General features: G+C 41.8%; 1 protein-coding gene across 1 annotated transcript in view; it reads right to left on the bottom strand.

Moving 5' to 3' along the window:
- Positions 1 to 20,375, bottom strand: part of LOC149081125 (myosin light chain 1-like) — a 40,705-nt gene continuing 20,330 nt past the window's right edge. The window contains exon 6 of the mRNA XM_089237916.1: positions 1 to 203. Coding sequence (XP_089094042.1) covers positions 145 to 203 — 59 coding nt within the window. The 3' untranslated portion in view covers positions 1 to 144. The remainder of the gene's footprint in view (positions 204 to 20,375) is intronic.

The raw sequence follows: 20,375 nt of genomic DNA, 5'->3' as shown, positions 1-20,375 counted from the left end.
TAAAGAAACAAAAATTTAATAATAACTTCCGCTTAACAGATGTTTTCTCCCGCTTCTACATGCCATTCGTAGATGAGTCACAATTCATCATTGAAGTCGAGCTTAAAAGTGATCTTATAAAATTCCTCCTCTCCTCTTGTTGTCCTACTTGCTCTCTTCTTGCTCCGACTTGAACGGACCAGCGAATAGAGTCCTCAAGAATGCTACAGAAACAGAGAGAAAACAGATGGGGAAAGAAATCAATCACAAATAAATGTAATTACTTATTACTTATTAAACATGCTATTGAAATTAATTCCCCATTTACTCTCAGTTGTACAGGGTGTTCCATAAAAATCGTAAATAGTTTAAAAATCCATAAAAATTGAAGGAATCCGTATATCTGAATGCGGTTTGCAAAAAAGTTACTCTCTTGAAGCGGGATTTTTTTTTGACACAGAGAAAAAAAATTATTTCAAATATTTGTCAATAGAGGGTGCATCACGAATCAGAGCCCTATAGAATGTAAGGTGTACGTTAACATCTCATTTATGAATTTCCTTGTTACACTGGCACTTACATAAGGTTTCCATTATGATGTTGACAGGTGGCTAAAGCACTATTGACGAAGTTGTTTTGTTTTACCTCAGCCATTTATCACCGACTGAGTCTTTACGAATGTTTTGAACACAGAAGATATTGAGAATGGCTTAGGTCCAATCACTCTTACCGGGTTGGTTTCCCTGCGCCTTCTACAGAACTAAAATTTTCTTCTGCACAAAAAAAAAAATATATATATATATATATATATATATACACGTCTCCCGTGAGAGAATAACTTTTTCCCAAACCAACACCGATTCCTACAATTTTTATGAATTTTTAAACAATTTTAAATGAATTTATACAACACCCTGTATGTAGGGGATTTCGCAAGCTCGTGGCAGTGAAATTTCGTCTCTTAAAAAAAATTATGTTCTCCAGAAATGGCTTCAAAATCTTTATATACACTTACCTTCTATTTCAATGATGTAAATAAGAAGAAGCGGATTTATGGTTTTGTCACCGTTTTCCCAGAGCCGCAGCTACAGGGGCGGGACAAAGCGGCAACTGCTCCGGACAGAAAACTTAAGGAGGGCGGCAAATTTTAAGCGAGAGTAAAAAAAACGAACAGAATTGTCAAAATTTACAGGGGGGGGGCACATGCTCTTATTCCACCCCCAAAAATTATAATTTTTTCTCCCACTCATTAGACTCCCACTCCCGTTAACACGCTAACTTTGAAATTTTTTTGGTCACGCACATGCCTGCACAATTCCTTAGTCATGCTTACACACTCTAGGTCAGGCATCTTCAGCCCGTTGCTCGCGAGCACCACGGCACTCCTCCGAAGTGCACATAGTGCTCGATGCTTGTGTATGATTTCATGTTCGCGCGAGTACTTCATCGATGTTCCAGTTAAACACCTTGGAGGAATTGCTTTGAGAGATCGAAATCATCGTCATTTCATTCATTAGTTTGTTAAACTTGTCGTAAGGGCGCTCTTCTTTGGATGATGGGTACAGGCAGTGCTCGTGACAGGAAAAAGGTTGAAGACCTCTGCTCTAGGTCAGTGCTTCTCAACCTCAGGGCCGTCAATCAAACTAGAAGATAATACTGTGGTGTTTGGCCAGAACATGATATCTCCAAAAAATGGTGTTTTGATCTCGTATTAAGTCTTGTTAATTATAACTAATTAGAAGTGAGATAAATGCACGAATACGTGCGTACAGCTAAACAACATGCTAACGTATGATATTCTCATTTGCACTTGTGTGTATGCTTTTTTTCTGATTTTTAAATGACAATGAAAATGTTTATATCTCAAAAATGCGATTTTGGAGTTAATGTTCTGACCAAACACCACAGAATAGTCCTTGATATAACAAATTTTGCAGACTAAGATGGTTTTACAAAGGTTTTTAACAGCTGGCTGATGCGAAGATATTTTAGGAAAGAGAAAATTCAACTGCCGCTGCGGGGAATCGCAGTGCACACGAGCTCCAAGGAAAGATTGAGATATTCGTTGCCTCTGTAGTACAATGGTCTTGGAGCTCCGTGTCCACTTCTCAGGGGCTCCGCGGCCGCTCGAGTGAAATAAAAAAAATAGTAAATTTGCGAAAACATGACTATAAATATTTTTAAATAATAAAAATACAGTAAATCAGTAACTTTGATGAATAAGTAACAAATAGGCCTATGGGGCTCCGCCATAGAAATAATATACCAGAAAGGGCTCCGCGAGTCAGAAAAGGTTGAGAACCGCTGGTCTAGGGCGTTCAACCGGAAAGTGAAAGGACGTGTGGGTTCGATTCCCCGCAGGGACAGTTGAATTTTCTCTTTTTCCTAAAATGTCTTCGCGTCAACCAGCTGTTAAAAACCTTTGTATGGATAGCGGAGAGTGACGTCATCCTCGGATAAGATGGCTTTCATAATTAGTTACAAATTGCTAATTATATTAGTTTATAATCATATAGCACGTGATTAAAAACGTAATTAACTTCTTTTTTTCTCGTCAATCGTTGTCTTATAAACGAATTAATTTTTCGAGCCCTTGACTCATAAAAAGTTAATTTACCGGACCAGAGAGGGTCTCAAAAATGCTAAGAACCATTGCTGTAGGCCATTCTTTTGTTCACTTCCATGCTCACATACTCTATATGACCTGTTACCTCAAGTCACTATTTTGGCAGAGGCGCATTTATGATTTTTCCGCTTATGGACAGTAAGAATTTTGTCACCCTCTCTTCTCCCATTTCAGTCTAATTTTTTTGACTGCTCTTTCCTCGAATTCGCCACGCAGTGTTATATCCCGCTTGGCCTCCTCGCCCCCACACTTCTGCAAGTACACCTGTCACTCTAAGTCATTCTTTTGGTCACTCCCGAAATGGCCTTTACTCACGCAATATTTAAGTCCCGCTTTAGTTATTCATACGCTCACACACTGTTTCGGTGACCCTGTGTGGAAACGTGGGCTGTACAAATTTTCGCCGACCTTCTCCCATTCTTCTAACTTTTTGACCACTAATTTCTAAAATTTTCCGCCCCCCCTCTGAACTGACCGGAAGCCTATGGCCGTTATTCCTTACCCCCATCCCGTAAAAACGTTTCTGCTCTTATGGTCGACGCTGAAAATGATCTGTTGGTGAAATTCCAGCACACATAAATGCGTTTCCTTCTCGTTCAGAATCTTTCCTCGATAAGCGACTTGAAGCGATAAACAAGTCATGCGCAGTTATTTTCATTCGCAAGACTGATCGCATTGCACAGAAAGTATGAGAATATCGTCCATTAACAGCGATCTTCAGAAAGTGATTTCCGGTTACAACAGCAGACGAGAAAAATTTCCGATTCGAATGGGATCTCGTGACTCTTGCGGTATCTGCGCGGCGTAGTAAGATTGTTTACTTTTTTTCGCGCCATTCGCTCAGTTTTTTGTCCTCTTCTCTCTCTCTCTCTCTCTATACCTCCTTTCTCGCGTGAACATGGAAGCTGCAATTTTATAATTGCCATCCATGGGTTGTGATGGTAAATTGTAATCAATTAAGAATTATTTATTTATTTACAACAACAACGCTTTCTCCGAGTTTGTGTCAGATGTGTCATTGAGTATAGATTTAATAAATTTTTTCAAATGTGCTCTGCAACAATAGTCGATATTCTTTCAAGTCTTGTTTGGAAATGCCTGTACTCTAATGTTAAACTGCTACCCCTCGATATAACGATAATCCCTTTACACCGATATTTTTTCCGGGTCCGAAGAGTATTGTTATATCAAGGTTTCACTGTATATGTTATTCCTTTCTCATCTAAGCTCACGGATCCCCAAGGGGCAGGGCTGTCTTAACAGCACCAAACAAAGGGACTGCCTACTAATTCACACACTTACCCTCGAAAATCACAACACGAAATTTAATTATCACGAGGGCGCACCACTCCCCCCCCCCCAGTATTCACTTGAAGGTCCGGCCCCTCACGTCTTGCCAGGGAGGGCCAATACGTTTAGACACCACTGACAAGAGAAGTCATAGGCGGAGATAGACTTGAGCGCGTGGGGGGGGGGGAAAGGGCATGTGATGATGATGACGTCAATTCATATATACGCAAATAATACATTAGATCAGTCGGCTTTACCTTTGACGCTGGGGAGGGGGAGGCTCCCCAAATGCCCCCAACCCGTATCTCCTCCCATGAGGGAAGTTTGCGGATCTCCGAGTGGTCATATGAAGTCGGTAACTTTAGAATCATAGATATACACACAGTCTGTCTATAACAATATTTTTTCTAGGTCTCTACACAGTATCGTTATAGACAGGTCGAGTTGATGTCAGCTCGGCCATATCTTTTTTGTGTGCCTCGCGCGTATTTTTTTAATTTTACTTACTTAAAAGGGATATTTTTGAGGGAAATCTTGCTTGTCGAGATTACCATCATTGACCTCCGAGGATCGCCAGTATATTCCCATTGTTAAAACTTCTTCCGGACCCGCATCCGCTCCGTGTGAAAGGGGACTTACCGCTACTTCCATAACTCACAGAGCAGGTTCTTGAAATCAATCATGTGACTTGTGAGCTTTTTGTGCTCGTGTGTTGAAAATACAAATTGTTTTTGTCAAATCATAAACAATTTTTGCTTCCACATTAACCACAATTTCGTCAATCAAAACTACGTAATATCTAAAATATGATAGTTTTTTGATCTTGCCGTGGGCCGCAGTACACAATTTCATTCATTCAAATAAAGTACTTTCCGGGCGCGTTTATTTTCTGTCGGTACATAAATGTAGGGGAGGTCTCACTTTTAGCGTAGGGGAAGCGTTGTTTATGAAGAACATTTTTACTCCCATTTTCCTGTCAGTAACGCAGATTTGCTTTACGATACAAATTTTGACTCTCCTCCTGTGTCACCTCTGGTAACTGAAAAGTGCAATATATGTGCGGATGATTATTTCTGCCACGAGAAAAACACAGATGGCAGCACCACTAGAACGCGAAAAACCTCCAGCACTCCGGGCCGTGCCCGGGTGGAGTCAAGAGAAGAGGGGGTCTCAACAAAAATGAGATCTGATATTGAAATTTTCTAGAATTTACTAGGTAGGACCTCAGAAAAATCGTTTGGCCCGGGGCCCATAATGCTCTTAAGACGGCCCTGGCACCATGATTTGCTTCCAGCTAAAGTAAGGGGCTCCAGAACATTTTTTTGCCTTGGCCCATGGTGTTGAGACGGCACTCGTGGGCCTACACCACCTACGAAAACCCTCACTGAATCATGAGTTGACCTTACTGATGAAATTTTTCTTCAATATCAATTCGCTCAAAAAATCAATTCATTAACCCTTTCAGAACTTGCATGCACAATATAATGGTGGCTTTTTCTTACTGTTGAAAATGTTTAAACCCCCAGAACCAGACCAGAACTAGAAGGCATCTGAAGGAAGTTTGGATTAGACTGTTGGTATTAGCGAAAGTGTTGGTGTTTGTTTGTGTAAGTGTTATGAGAAGAATACTTTTTGACCTCAGGGAGTTAAGCCCTGACTTAAAGGATTGATAAGTTTTGAGTTACAAATATGGTAAATATGAACTTTGGGGTGCTTTCATCAGAGGGTATCGCTTTCGGGGAGGTGGCTGGCAGGGCCGGATTAAGACGCTTGAAAGCCCTAAGCACCTGAATATTTCTGACGTGAATATTTATAAGTATGGGCATTGAAAGTTTTGCCTCTCTAATGTTTTTTCTACTTGCAAAGTCTTCGATAATATCTCTTGTTTTTTTTTTGGAACATCTATGGAAGTTTTTAGAATTTTTCTTTTATATTTTCCAAAAGACAGACGTTATTTTATATATTAATCATATTACTATGATTTTTAGATTTTTTTCCTTCAAAATCTTCTGAAAACATTAAAAAAAAAAATTCCCATTGACTGCTTGCTAGGATTTCATAAAGAAAGCAACAACTGAATCTTAGCATGTCTGATATTACTCACTTCATTCGCTGACATGAAGAAGACATTGGGGGGCTCAAATGGCCTCAGCCCTTTGGTTCCGGAGCCTATGCTCACAGGTACCTTATTTTTGGCGAACCGTGGTCACATTGGTACCTTTTCTTTCTGATACATTTTCGGGTTGTGATCTACATCTGTAGAGGCATTCCTTTTACTTCTACGGTAGATGGAACTAAGGCGTTTTTATACCTATACTAGCTGTAATACCCGGCGTTGCCCGGGTTTTCTTCAATGAGGCTTTTTGGATCACGTGATATCTCCCTCTTTCTTTGAGGGAGATACAAACCGTGTCTAAGGTAACTAATATGAGGACTTCCTGCACGACTCATGAAAGAAACAAATCTAGATTAAAAGAAACGTAGAAATGAATGAATTAAAAGCCAATACGGAGACATTAATTTTCATAATTGAGAGGATATAAATAAGAAATTGAAATCAATGTTATTGCATGAATATCCAACTCAAAAGTAGGTCCGGCTAATTACTTTATATTTAATCTCCTTGGTTTCATATCTCTAAGCGAACTCAATATTTCAAAAATCGAGAATTCAATTCAATTTTTGTAATCATTGATGTGGTAGAAAACCCCACTAAATTTCTGCATTTCTACAGTAGAATCGGCCATTTTAACACTGATTTCTATGGGGATCATTGTTTGCCTGACCCTCAAAGTGATGCTGAAAATGATTATGGCATCTATTGAAAAAGTCTCATTACTGGGAAGATTGAAAATGTGGCAAACCATTATAAAGGCATAAACTATTATACATATGGTAACAGGATTAGAAAAGTGACAAACCATTGTAAAGGCATATACACGTCTGAAACGCATTGCTAGGGAACCACGGTAACCCAAGTAAACGTTCGGAAAGTGATTGTTGAGGCCCAAAAACCATTGTTGCCGGACAGTTTTTTGCCCATTTGGGGCATTTGCCCTGGTCTGACGAAATTTTAAGGTAGCCTATCGTTCAAGTCGGGTCCCATTTGGTATATATGCAAAATTTGGCGAAGATCGATCTAAAATTGTAGATTTGTATAGAGAACACACACACACACACACACACACACACACACACACACACACACACACACACACACACACACACACACACACACACACACACACACACACACACAGAAAATCAATTTTATATATATAGATTCTAGAACATGGCTGGAGGCTGGCAAGGCTCCAGCCCTGGGGCCCGGGACGATGTTCATTATTTTTTTGTTTTTTTACGCTATAAATCCATCATAAAGGGGCCCGTGAAAGTCTGGTCGGGGGCCCGCAAAATATTCCAGCCTAGGGGCCCTACCCTAGGATGTGGGGGCCATGTTCTAGGGCTCTAGATCAAACCACAAAAGGCTGGCTCGAGGCTGTGTAGCCTATGCAGACGCACGGAGCACCAAATCAGGGGTGAAAGAGGAAAGATTATTACAAAAATTGCAATAAAAATTATAAAAAAAGTTTTTATGCAAAGTTTCAAATTATGAGCGCAGTGGGCTGAATGATTCGTAGTGAAAACCACGATTTTTGACGCATTTCATCCGGCTGGAAAAACAGCTGCGAATTTTCGGGATTGTTTTACGGGTGCGGCTTATACGCCAGAGGGACGTCGAACCTGTCCAACAAGGGTAATAACAATTAACGATAAAATAACGCTCCTAAATTCATCATCGTCCTTTCGCACCCCATTCATTACAGAAATCCATTGTATCACCCCTGAAACCATGCAGTGGATCCGCCTAATGACTCATAACGATTTGCACATTTTTAAGTTCACGTCCTTGAAGAACTTGGATTACTCTTAGTGTTTGGGTCTCACCCGGACACAGCCGAGGACCTAATAACAATTAGATCTGTTTACAATTTGCGACAAATTGGTGGGCAGATAATTTTAGCTTGATTGGGGGGACGGCTCAGAAAAATAAGTTTGTCCAAGCACCCTCCCCCCCCCCCCCCATGAGCTGTTAAGAAGGCCCAAGCCTACTTTATGGAAGTTGCACGAGATCTCATTCCAAAAACTCAGCATCAACGTGGTTTCTAATTTGCAATATTATTAGTTTTTGGGCATTTCTGCTTATCCTTTTGATAAGGTCTTCAACTATGCAATCAATTGAAAATTCTAAGAGTTTTGCTGGATGTTGAAGCTGGAAAAAATGTGCATTCAGAGCCGGGCTTTTAGGAATTTCGCGGCCCGGTGCGAAAAATTATTTTGCGGCCCCAAAAAACCATAATTAGCCACTCCTCGACTTACGAACTTTGCAAGTCACGAACAGAAATATTTTGCCCATAGTGGTGAATATTTGATTGTTTGTGTCGATATTTGTCACACCTTATTCAAACTTACCTAATAAGTCAGTGGTTCTCAAACTTTGGTCTCCTACGGCTCCCTTGCCATGACAACGTTTATCCGCGACTCCCCAGAATAGTTTGGTAAGAAATGATAATCGTTTAAAAAAGAACTTTTCGAAAGAACTGAACAAGCACTCATCAATGTCGCAGTTCATCGCGATGCACCCTTTGAGAACCACTATGATAGTATTAGTCAGGTTCGAATTTTCCAGAATTTATAAATTGATTAGCGTAATGATCTGCGAAATAGGAAATAAAACACAGCTGGGGAATCATCTTGAATCACAATTCATTGAATTCATACAATGCTGTTACGTGGGAATTAATAATGCTGCTAGTCTAGGCAGGGGCGGCTCGAGCTTACCCACCGGCCGTGTGCAAAGCCTTATGTGCCGCCCCTGAAGATGACCCTGGTGGGAGGCTGACTGAGCTGTATCCTAGGAGACTTCGGAATAAACTTATTTTGTTTTTAGGAAAAAACCTCGCACAATTCTCCGCGGAGAAAATGTGCTTGACCATACTTTCCGCTGTTGAAGAAAATGCATTTTCAAAAAATGGAGTTGCTGCCTTTTTCTCTCTCGTTATTTTACCATTCTTGATTATACCAGATAATTCACAAAACAGCATTTACTGATGGGCCACCATTACTTATGTTGTAAAGTTGATGTATAACGATGCGACGTTTATAAAGAAATTTATTTCAAAGGCGTTTCTCTCTCTCATGTTTCAGGGACCGGGAAAGTGGGAAGACGAATTATTTTCTTTGCGTTATTTGACTTCCGGAAAAATTACTGTTTGCCTCTTGTGATAGTGCATTTTTATTTCTGGTAATACTGTCCCAGGCCCTGGCTTTTTTCTCAAGTTACCTCAACACCTTCGTTGTAAACGTGACGTCATGCGAATTTTTACAGTTGGAAATTTTTAAAAATTTTTGTGTCCAGTGAAAGTCCAAGATGCCGCCCCTAACAACCTGCCGCCCGGGTGCACGGCACCTCTTGCACCCTCGCTTAATCCGCCCTGAGTCCGGGGCTTGAATAATCCCATGCTTACGGTCACCATAACGACTAAAAGGTTGACACTGGCGCTTAATTTTTTTTACTTACGATAACTGAAACGAAGTCTGAGAACAGCATAAAACTATCGGAAATTGTTAGCATTTCTGCCAGCATGGGAAGGGGTATCTAAATCCCAGTGAAGTAAAAAAAAATACACTGCTCAAAACAATTAGGGGAGCACATGGTTTTAACAAAATTACGCAAAGATGTATACCGATAAGTAATATAAAATGAATCATCCATAATTTAAAGCCTAGCAGGAAACGGAAGAAGAAAACTTCATATGCAAATCAAAGTTCATGACGTCAAAAACCAGGAAAAGGAGATAAGGGCAGAAATCGGGATGTTGCAGAAACGTCTGTTTTACTGCCGTAACTGTGAAATTCGATTGCGCAGTATTTTTTTTTTTTGAGACAAGGTGACTTGAGGATGTCTCAACAACGTGATTTACCGGAATCCATGGCATGATGTGTTGTAGGCAGACTGGAATCCGGACAAACACAACGTAGTGTCGCGGACGCTGTTGGAGTCGCCAGAAGTGTTGTTTCAAGGCTGTGGAATCGATTCCAAGAAACAGGAAATGTTAGACGTCGACCAGGGCAAGGTCGGCCACGCGCCACTACAGCAACTGATGACCGGTATATACGGTTAACAGCCCGTCGAAACAGAACAGAGAATGCTACGCAGCTGCAAAGACGGTTGCTCTTGGCAACAGGACGAAGAGTGTCCAGCCAAACAGTACGTAATCGGCTTCATGAGGGAGGGCTCTATGCACGTAGGCCAATGGTCTGCATTCCGTTGACCCCACGCCACCGTGCGGCCCGAAGAAGATGGGCTGCTGAACATCGAGATTGGGAGCAACATGATTGGAGCCAAGTGCTGTTTACAGACGAGTCCCGATTCAGTCTGGAGTGTGACACCCGACGTGTTCTGGTATGGAGGGACAGGGGCACTCGAAATAACCCCGCATTCGTTCGTGAAAGGTCACAATACAGACGAGCTGGTTGGATGGTATGGGGTGGAATCAGCATAGGCGGACGTACGGACCTGCATATCATTCGGAATGGCACTTTGACGGCCCGAAGGTATGCAGACGAGGTACTGCGATCTCATGTCATCCCTTACGCTGGAGCCATTGGAGATTCCTTTGTTTTCCAGGATGATAATGCCCGACCGCATAGAGCTCGTCTGGTGGAGAACATGCTTGAAGCTGAAACAATACAGCGTATGGAATGGCCAGCGTGCTCTCCTGACATGAATCCAATCGAGCATATGCTCGGACGACGCATTGCTGCCCGACCAAGGCCGCCTGTTACTGTCCGAGACTTGCAGATTGCACTTCTTGAGGAGTGGAACAGTATTCCCCAAAGTCTGATCGATAACCTCATCGCATCCATGGCAAACAGGTGTGCAGCAGTCTTAGCTGTTCGAGGAGACCCACACGCCCTATTAAAACTCATGCATCATGTCTAAACAGTACTTTTTTTATCGTTTACATGTAACCAAATTATTGCCCTAAATCATCTTTTCATGTTTTTTCCATATTTTCAAAGAATTAAAGCTTAATTCCAAATTTTTTTACGTCTTTTTTCTGTATTGCGCATTGATAAGCGTGTACTATCCATTGCATGCCAATACGTGGCTGTCTCGCACGGTTTTCTTCCCTTTTTTTGCTTGCTCCTATAATTGTTTTGAGCAGTGTACATTATTTCGGGCGGATTTTGTCGGGAGATAAAATCTTTGCGTCTAAATTGCTTTCCGATTGTTCTAGCCCTGCACTAGTCACACCAACAATGATTGCAGAAAATACATATTCAAGTGGGAAGATAAATATTTTTGCTTATGGCATCTGATCAAATGCACAACACATGTATCTATTTCATTTAAAAAGAATCTATGTATTTTGTAAACTGAGTTTAAATTTTAAAAATCAAAATATTCACAATAAGTTCATTATCCAATAAATGAGTAATTTATTTCAGGTGTAATTGTAAAACAAATGACAAATTTAGTTTTATCTACATTTAAGTTTATTGCTTCTAAATCAGATATTTATTGAGCTAAGATCGTTCTGCCTGTTATTCCTCAAGTTAACTGAAGAGCTTTCAGAGTAACAAAGAGTTAAATCGTCAACTTCATTAACACTTCAAAAAAAGAATGATTCTGAGTGAAATCATGAATGAAAAAAATATTGTTGGAGAGGAGCGGTTTTGAAATATCCTAAAAAATATATCATTATAGAAGGATTTATCATAGTAAAGTATACAAGGCCGCAACGAGATGCTTGGTCAGTTGGGGCAAACACGCATTTTGGCACCCTCCCCCTTGTAGTGTTGAGTTGGAGGAGGTGCCGTATCTGTGCCCCTCAGGTGCAGCACCTGGGGCACCAGACTCGCCTGCTCCCTCGTAGTTGTTGCCCTGTATATCGTTGTATGGAGGAGAGTTTTACATAACGCTATAGACAATTCCAAACAAGATTCGAGAACATCTTGAACAGGGCTCTAAATGCTCACTTTACCCAAGGCCCCTACAAGTCGAAGATCCTGGCTGCCAGTAAAGCCATAAAATTTGGGTTTCATAGATGTTGTCCTTAGAATAATTTCTCTCTATTAGAGACCGCTGTTTACATAAAAATAGTTAGAATAGTGTACATATAATCATAACTTCAATAATAATGCTGCTTCTAATTACCAAATAAAATATTATTCTCAACATTACGTTATCTGAGCAATAATTTCATGCTCGGCTATCCGTAGTTTCGGAAATTTTTTAACTCGGTTGATCCGCTTCCTGTGAAGTCCACTCCTGGATAATCGAGATTCTACTGTATCTAAATTCTGATATCTGTCCTTGTTTCCATCGATGATAGTCGTAAAAGCTTTAGGCCTCAAGAATATCCGAGTAAACGTTTTATGCATTCGCGAAATGCCCCCAAAATTAGAGAAACTCCTTTAGAGCAGCGGTTCTCAACCTTTAAAAGCCCGCGGCCCGGTCAATTTAATTTTCCACGTAGAAGGCTCAGTCATACACACCACTAATGGGAAAACTTGAACGGCGAAATCACTCGCTGCCCGGTATGAATGATGTCGGTGCCCGATAATGGGTCGCGGCCCTTCGGTTTAGAAACACTGCTATAGAGTAGCAACTGAGATAGCACTTACCGAAATTAAGTCATGGACAGCAATGCTGCTTCCAGTTCAGTTTGCTGAAGTACGAGGAGAAAGGATGAGATACGATTACCGTTGACTACACAAATCGGTATGAGAACACTCAACGATGTCTTGGATAAAATGAAATGACTGTATGTGGACGTTTCTTTCTCCCCTAATCCAGTGCTGTCTTAAGAGCATCATGGGCCCCCGGGCCAAGTGGTTTTTCTGAGGTCCTACCTTGTAAATTCTAAAAAATTCAACCTGATTTCACTTTTGTGAGGCCCCTCTTCTCTTGAGGTCCCCGGGCCGTGGGCCCATGCGTTAAGACGACGCTGCCCTAATCCACACACCCCATCATTTTCGATATCTAAAATTTTTCACATCTTCGTGTACAACCATTTATTGGCTCCTACCTTTTGTTTACTACTTAGAGGAGGTTTTAAGCACACACAGGTCCAGTGAACTATCCTTCTGTGACCCGTTTGGCCATCTAGACGATGTATTCTGTGTTTGATGTTTGTGTTCTGATGCTAGTCTGTCCATATATATATATACTAGGGGGGCTCTGCCACCCTGCCGCCTTTGGCGGCCAACCCCCCCCCCCCCACTTCTCTCCCGGACATATCTTGTTTATTTCGTCCCACTTCATCAGCGTGCTATGGAAAAGGGGAAAGGGACGTGTGAAAGCACCAGCCTACTGAAGAAGCGAATTTTAATGAAAATAATAATAAAGCAACAAAAAACAAATGAGATTCATCAAGTATCCCCAGAAAACTTCCCCATGGGGGTCCCCAGATTCAATTCGCTGAATTTCAATGGGGCCCCACACTGGATATATCTTGGGCTACCGATGTGTTGCAAATTTTACAATGTTAAACCACAAAAATCAATGAGATACATTCAGGGGCACCGAATTACAACCTGCCAACATTTCCATGAAGCCCTGACCTGCAAGCTTGTCGGACACCCCCCTGTGAGAATTTTTCATTTTTATCAATTTTGCAACGAATAAAATCCAGGGCCCCACATCCAGTAGCGGGGACACAATACGCAGATTTTTAGTGGGGCCCCAGACTGGCTATATCTCGGGTTTCGGCTGTGGCAAATTCTACAACAGAAAAGAATGATATTCATCCAGGGATCCCAAAATCAAACCTGTAAACATGGGGGCCCCCCGACTTGGAAGCTTGTCGATCATCCCCCGGAGCGAGTGCCATGAAAAATTTTCATTTGTATTCGTTTTACCAACGAATAAAATCCAGGGCCCCCAAAATGAAACCTGTAAACATAGGGCCCCCGACTTGGAAGCTTGTCGGTCATCCCCCGGAGCGAGTGCCATGAAAAATTTTCATTTGTATTCGTTTTACCAACGAATAAAATCCAGGGCCCCCAAAATGAAACCTGTAAACATAGGGCCCCCGACTTGGAAGCTTGTCGGTCATCCCCCGGAGCGAGTGCCATGAAAAATTTCCATTTGTATTCGTTTTACCAACGAATAAAATCCAGGGCCCCCAACCAATTACCCGGGACACCAATTCTCATACTTTTGGTGGGGCCCCAGACTGGCTTTATCTCGGGCTTCGGCTGTTGCAAATTCTACAACAGAAAAGAATGAGATTCATCCAGGGCCCCCAAAATTAAACCTGTAAACATAGGGCCCCCGACTTGGAAGCTTGTCGGTTATCCCCCGGAGCGAGTGCCATGAAAAATTTCCATTTGTATTCGTTTTACCAACGAATAAAATCCAGGGCCCCCAACCAATTACCCGGGACACCAATTCTCATACTTTTGGTGGGGCCCCAGACTGGCTTTATCTCGGGCTTCGGCTGTTGCAAATTCTACAACAGAAAAGAATGAGATTCATCCAGGGCCACCAAAATTAAACCTGTAAACATAGGGCCCCCGACTTGGAAGCTTGTCGGTCATCCCCCGGAGCGAGTGCCATGAAAAATTTTCATTTGTATTCGTTTTACCAACGAATAAAATCCAGGGCCCCCCAACCAATTACCCGGGACACCAATTCGCATACTTTTGGTGGGGCCTCAGACTGGATATATCTTTTGCTTCCGCTATCGAAATTTTTCAACGTTAAAGCAGCAAGAAAACAATGAGATCCATCAAGGGCCCCTGGAAATGAAAACTTTTTACTTATACGTGAAATCTTCCCCGGGTACCCCGACCCTGTGTTGGGAGCACTGCTGTTGTGTGTGTATATTATACATATATATACCTCTCGGCATGGACCTCCCCCCCCACAAAGGAAGGGCTGACAGGGGCCACAACGATTCTTATCACTTTTTGATTTTTCACACTATAAATTAATCACAGAGGGGCCCCTGAAAAGCTGGTTTGGGGGCTCGAAATCTAAATTCCAGCCTAAGGGCTCTGCTGTAGGATGTAGGAGCCTCTTGGTACATGCACATAACATGGTCCCGATGGGTCAAATGGGTCCCGATATGTGAATATCGACCCAATATCGATATATGATATATGATATCATATCGATATATGAATATATGAATATGAATGTACGATATATGAATGTGAATATCGATATATGAATCGAACCCACTTCCGTAACAGATTTCCGTCACTCAAAAATTTCACCCACTTCCGTCACTCGGTTGCTTAGCAACAGGCCCTTTTCGAGCTTGTTTGTGATTTTATATTATAGAATAGATATATACATATACATACATATATATATATATATATATGTGAAAGGATGATTCAGAAATCAGATGGTGATCATGACACAGTTTAAAGAATGTTCTCGCGCTTCCAGGGAGGCGTGCCACGCCTATTACTACTGCCCAGAAAAACATCTGGTTAACCATGCCCCCCCCCCCTTTTTTTTGCGTGTTTATGTTCTCCAATACAAATTAGCAAGTTTTGACTAACTTTTCCCGCAAATTTGCCTGCTGATGCATATTTCGCTCCGGGGCAGTCGTATTCTAGCAACGTCCAAGAGTGACTGTAGACAGTGTTTGAGTGAGAGAAAGAGTAGGCAATACATATGTCAATTTTCTTCCCTTGTCGCCAATGGAACTACATTGACTTAACAACACTCAGTAAAGTAAAAAAAAACTTCGGTGTCTTTTTGTGGTGCCGCTTTTCTCCTGACGCCCTATAAGCACCCGCTTATTTTGTTGATTGGAATGGGGGATACCACCCTGCCTACACGTTTCCATTTCCTTAACATGGTCATAAAAATCGTCCTCCTGAGAAAAAGACCCTACTTTTTGCCTTAAGCTATTCCCTCAGTTTCCTGAACAATGTGGGATCGGAAATCAGTTTTTTTTCCGACCAAAATTATTATTTTACGGAAAAAAATTAAATTTTAAAACAAATTACTATTTATTTACCGAGGCAAAAACGATTTAATTTCTTTGCGGTCCCCTTTTTTTAGCGGCCCGGTGCGACCGCACCTTTCGCACCTGCCTAAGTCCGGCCCTGTGTGCATTTGATAACTTTTTTTGTGGTGCCCTGAGCACGTGCTTATTTTGCTTAATGGTTAATCCGCCCTGGTGGCTGGCTTCCAAGAGTAAGTTCCTCCGGGGAAAGCGTGATTTATTACATAAAATTCAGCAATAAAATTCAGGAAAAAATTGTGAAGATGAATATACCCTGCATCAGGACTGACAAAATTTTGACGAAGTGAATTATTTCTTTAAAAAAAAATGGTAATTTGAAAAAAAAATTGGAAAAATACAAATTTGCTGACATTTATATTTCTAATGTATTTTTTGAGAATCGAAGAAATATGAAAACATCTTGAAAATTCCAAAAAAATGAATACTCGGTTCTGGAAGGGTTAAGAAGATAAGAAGGGTCTCGCTCCTTGATGGGGAGGGGGGGGGGTCTACGAGAAAAAAATATTTCCCGACGAGGGTCAAAACGCCCGTGACCCCTTTGGAAAATATTTGGTCAAGAAACACTACTGACGTCACCTGGGGATGTCTTTGTAGTTGGAAAAAGGCTGCAACGTCTCTACACAACGCAGCACGCAATTAATGCGTGTTACATTGAACATTGAAGGACCGGACACACCCCGCTTCCCATCTCAAGGAGATATCAAAGCGTTCCCGAAAGATGGGTGCATCCGGAATTTTATTAAATATGTATATGTATATATATCTATATAAATTTGTATAACAGAATAACAAGTCCAATTACAGGAGTATAAATCAACAAAATAATTATGATAAATCATGATCTAAGAATCGAAATCTAAATTGATATTATAGCGTCCTTGGGGCACGTAATCAAATTCCGTTGGTGGCGGTCCGTCCGCGTTCGTTGGATGTCACTAGTCATGTAGGCCGCTGCTTCTTCCGTAGTCCACCCATCTTGTCGTGCAGCAAATATAGGTTACGGTCCAAAAATTGAATCAAATTTTGAATGCGTGAGAAGTTCATCGGACTTTTTAGTATTCTTCTTTTGAATGCCGTCATCTGACTTTGTGACATCTGACCAAAATGAAACGCTGATGTGTGTGGACATTGGCAGACGTAATGCCATAGCGAGCCCGTAGCACCACACTTACAAGCATTGTGAGATGATCGTCCAAAGCGCTCCAAGTATGTCGGAAATGGACCATGCTCAGTTAAAAGGATTGTTTTTGTTCGCGGCCATACACACTTGCGCAAAGCCACTCGACGTTGTATCTTGTAGGCGTCTTTCGTTGAGTTCTTGTTCCATTCAACTTGCCAAAGATGAAGCATTCTGTCTTTCAAGATATTACGGGCATGACTCCTCGGCCAAGGTAGAACAACCAAGTCTTTCAATGTTGTCGCTTCCTTGGCAAGTTGATCCGCTTTTTCATTTCCAGCAATACCAACGTGCGCTTTGACCCAGACTAACCTTATGTTGTCGTGAGCGCGTAGGATAAGACGAATACTTCGTACGTCAGGGTTAGGTGAACGAGGATCTTGTATGGCTAGGAGGCCAGATGCGCTATCTGTCAAGATTGTTACTGGACAAAGCATCTCTCCCGCACGTTTAACAGCATTGAGTATCGCAAAAATCTCGGCTTGGAATACGCTATTCTCTTTAGCTAACCTTCGACTCCATTGCTCCTCTATTGAACCATCTTCCGCTAGTACCACATACGCGCAGCCAGTAGCCGTTTCTGTTTTAGAGCCATCAGTGAATATTTTCTTAGAGCCCAGGGAATCTATATTATCAATACCAAATGGCATTATTTGAGACTTGGTGAGATGTCTGCTTGGGTGAAACAGCCATTGCTTATGCCGCTGCTCAAATTGGTTTGACGAAATTCTCTGCTCGTCCAATATTATGTCCTTTTCAAGATGTAGCAGTCTGGTCTTAAGAGCCTCGTACTCCATGTAAATACTCAAAGCTGGGTTGCCTGTAGCCACATACAGAACTTCGTTCGCGGTTGTAACGTAGGCTCCAGTAACATATAGAAGAAAGGGACGCTGTGCGATATCCAGAGCTCTCTTTTGTTTTTGAGTTGGGTGCTGATACCAAGTGGCGCATCCATATGAAAGTTGCCTTTGTACAATAGTCTTATATAAGATGTTGCGAAAGGCTCGCTGCATTCCCCATTTCGATCCGGCCAATCTGCGCAGTAATTGCAGTGTGCCATTTACTTTGTCGACCTGTTTTTGGATGTGCGCCATAAAATTCAATTTACTATCAAAGTACACACCAAGGTATCGTATTATCTGAGACGGTCGAATTCGTATACCTTCAATGTAGATCTTAGGTTTCATCTTTTTCTTTGGGTGCGGCCACAAGAAGCGGGTTTTTTCTACTTCCAATTGAAGTTTATTATTAGCCAGCCAATTGCTCAATTTTCCGAACACTGTCTGTGCTTCATCCGTTATTGCTATATGGTCTTCGCCGGATATAACATATACCAGATCGTCGGCAAATGCCTGTATATATACCCGCGGGCCCCAGTTAATCTGTAAAAGCGTGTTGAGGACAAGTGACCACATCAAGGGGCCGCTGCATGAGCCCTGTGGACACCCTTTCATCTGCTTTTTCATGGCTATTCCTCCGTCTGTGGACATCATTATATATCTGTCTGAAAGCATATTCTCAATAACTCGCGTCAGGTTTCCAGGAAGTGGCAGTTGGCGAAGTTGATTGATAATTATTTCATGGCGCAGCGAATCGAAGGCTCCACGAATATCTATCGTGACTATCGCCGTCTGATAGCCTTGTTGATGCATACTGACAATTACTTGCAACAGTGAATCTATAGCTTTCTCAGCTGACCCTCCAGCACGAAATCCAAATTGTAGAGGACTTAGCCAGTTCATGCACTCCAATTGATACATAAGTCTTTGCACTATAACTTTCTCGTAGACCTTACCTAGAGTGGGTAGTAGGCAAATCGGACGATATGACCGTAGCAATTGTGGGTCTTTATCTTTCTTAAGGAATAGCAGGAGCTTCCCCTTTTTAAAATGTTTAGGAAAGAGAGATAATTCCAGGAACCTGTTGAGAATTTCAGTAAACGATTCGGCATTGGCTTCGAATAATGTCTTCAGTATGGGAACACTAATATTATCAAAGCCAGGTGCTTTTCTATTCTTCAATCTTGTGACAATACTCCTGATCTCTTCCACTGTAATTTGCTCGTCATCTGGGATACTAGTTCTAATTGGTTTTACCAAGGATATTGTGTCCGTAGGATCTGGGTAAATCGTATCGAGTTGCTGCTCCGCCGCTTCCAAGATTGTGGAATTGTGACTCCCGCTTTGCATCATCAAAACTTGAGGCGGTACTCTCTTGCTTTTGAAAACAGAACGGTATGCGACCCCATAAGGATTATTTTCAGCAGCGCAAAAATTTGTCCAGCAGTCGTTCCTAGTTTTCTTAACCTTCTTTAGATATTCTGCTCTAGCCTTTTTGTAAATCGTATGGGTCTCACCCTTGAACTTACCTTTAGCCTTGAGAAATTTTCTCTCCAAGGCTCGAACCCTCTTTCTATGAATGGCTAAGTCCTGTGTCCACCAGTTGGGAAGTTTTTCGTTATGTTTTTGAGCACGTCCCAGTATATTTACGCAAGCAGACTGCAACACTTCCATAAAGGTGTCCACAGTTGCATTGAGGTCTTCTTCCGTGTGTGTCATACGCAGCTGATGTGCAAAATCGGTTAACATTGGCCTGGTGTGTGTCTTGAGCCTGATTAATCTCCGTGTGGTCGTCCTATAACGCCATTGCAGTTGAGATTGACATTCTATATGCAGGTCCAAATGAATATACCGATGCGAGCTGTGCGAATCCTCGTTTCCTACTGACCAGGCTGTGTGAGCAAATAATTCTTCAGACGAGGTAAACGTGAGATCCGGCCATCCTTTTGTACCAAAAAGTTCGTAAGTAGGTTTTGTTTGGCCAGCGTTAAATAGGTACATGCCGTGACCGCTGAGAAATTCTTGTAATTTCCAGCCTCTGGCGTCTGTAGTTTTGTAGCCCCACAATGACGAATGACAGTTAATATCGGTAGCAAACATCTTCTCTTTAGCAGTAGATGATAGATGTATTTCTTCTAGTTCTTGTAGTACCCCGTCTAAACCCTCGTAGGGAGAAGCATAGGCACTCACCAAGATTATTTCTCTCTGTCGAAGGCTAAGCTGTATGGCAACAAGTTGTTTACCTATACGATAAGTTGCTGGATGCACCCGCGAAGAAGAAGCTATAATTGCACTTTTAGAATCTTGTGAACTCCATATTGTCCATTGTTGTGGCCAGCCACGGAGAGCACCGCGATTAACCCACGGCTCCTGCACCAACAGTAGATCAATCTTGTGTTCTATTG

The sequence above is a fragment of the Pholcus phalangioides genome, unplaced genomic scaffold, assembly GCF_987345545.1.
Source record: "Pholcus phalangioides strain wild (caught in Gottingen) unplaced genomic scaffold, Ppha-v1.0 ptg000010l_1, whole genome shotgun sequence".
Classification (NCBI taxonomy): Eukaryota; Metazoa; Arthropoda; class Arachnida; order Araneae; family Pholcidae; genus Pholcus; species Pholcus phalangioides.
This window is presented reverse-complemented; position numbering and strand designations above follow the sequence as displayed.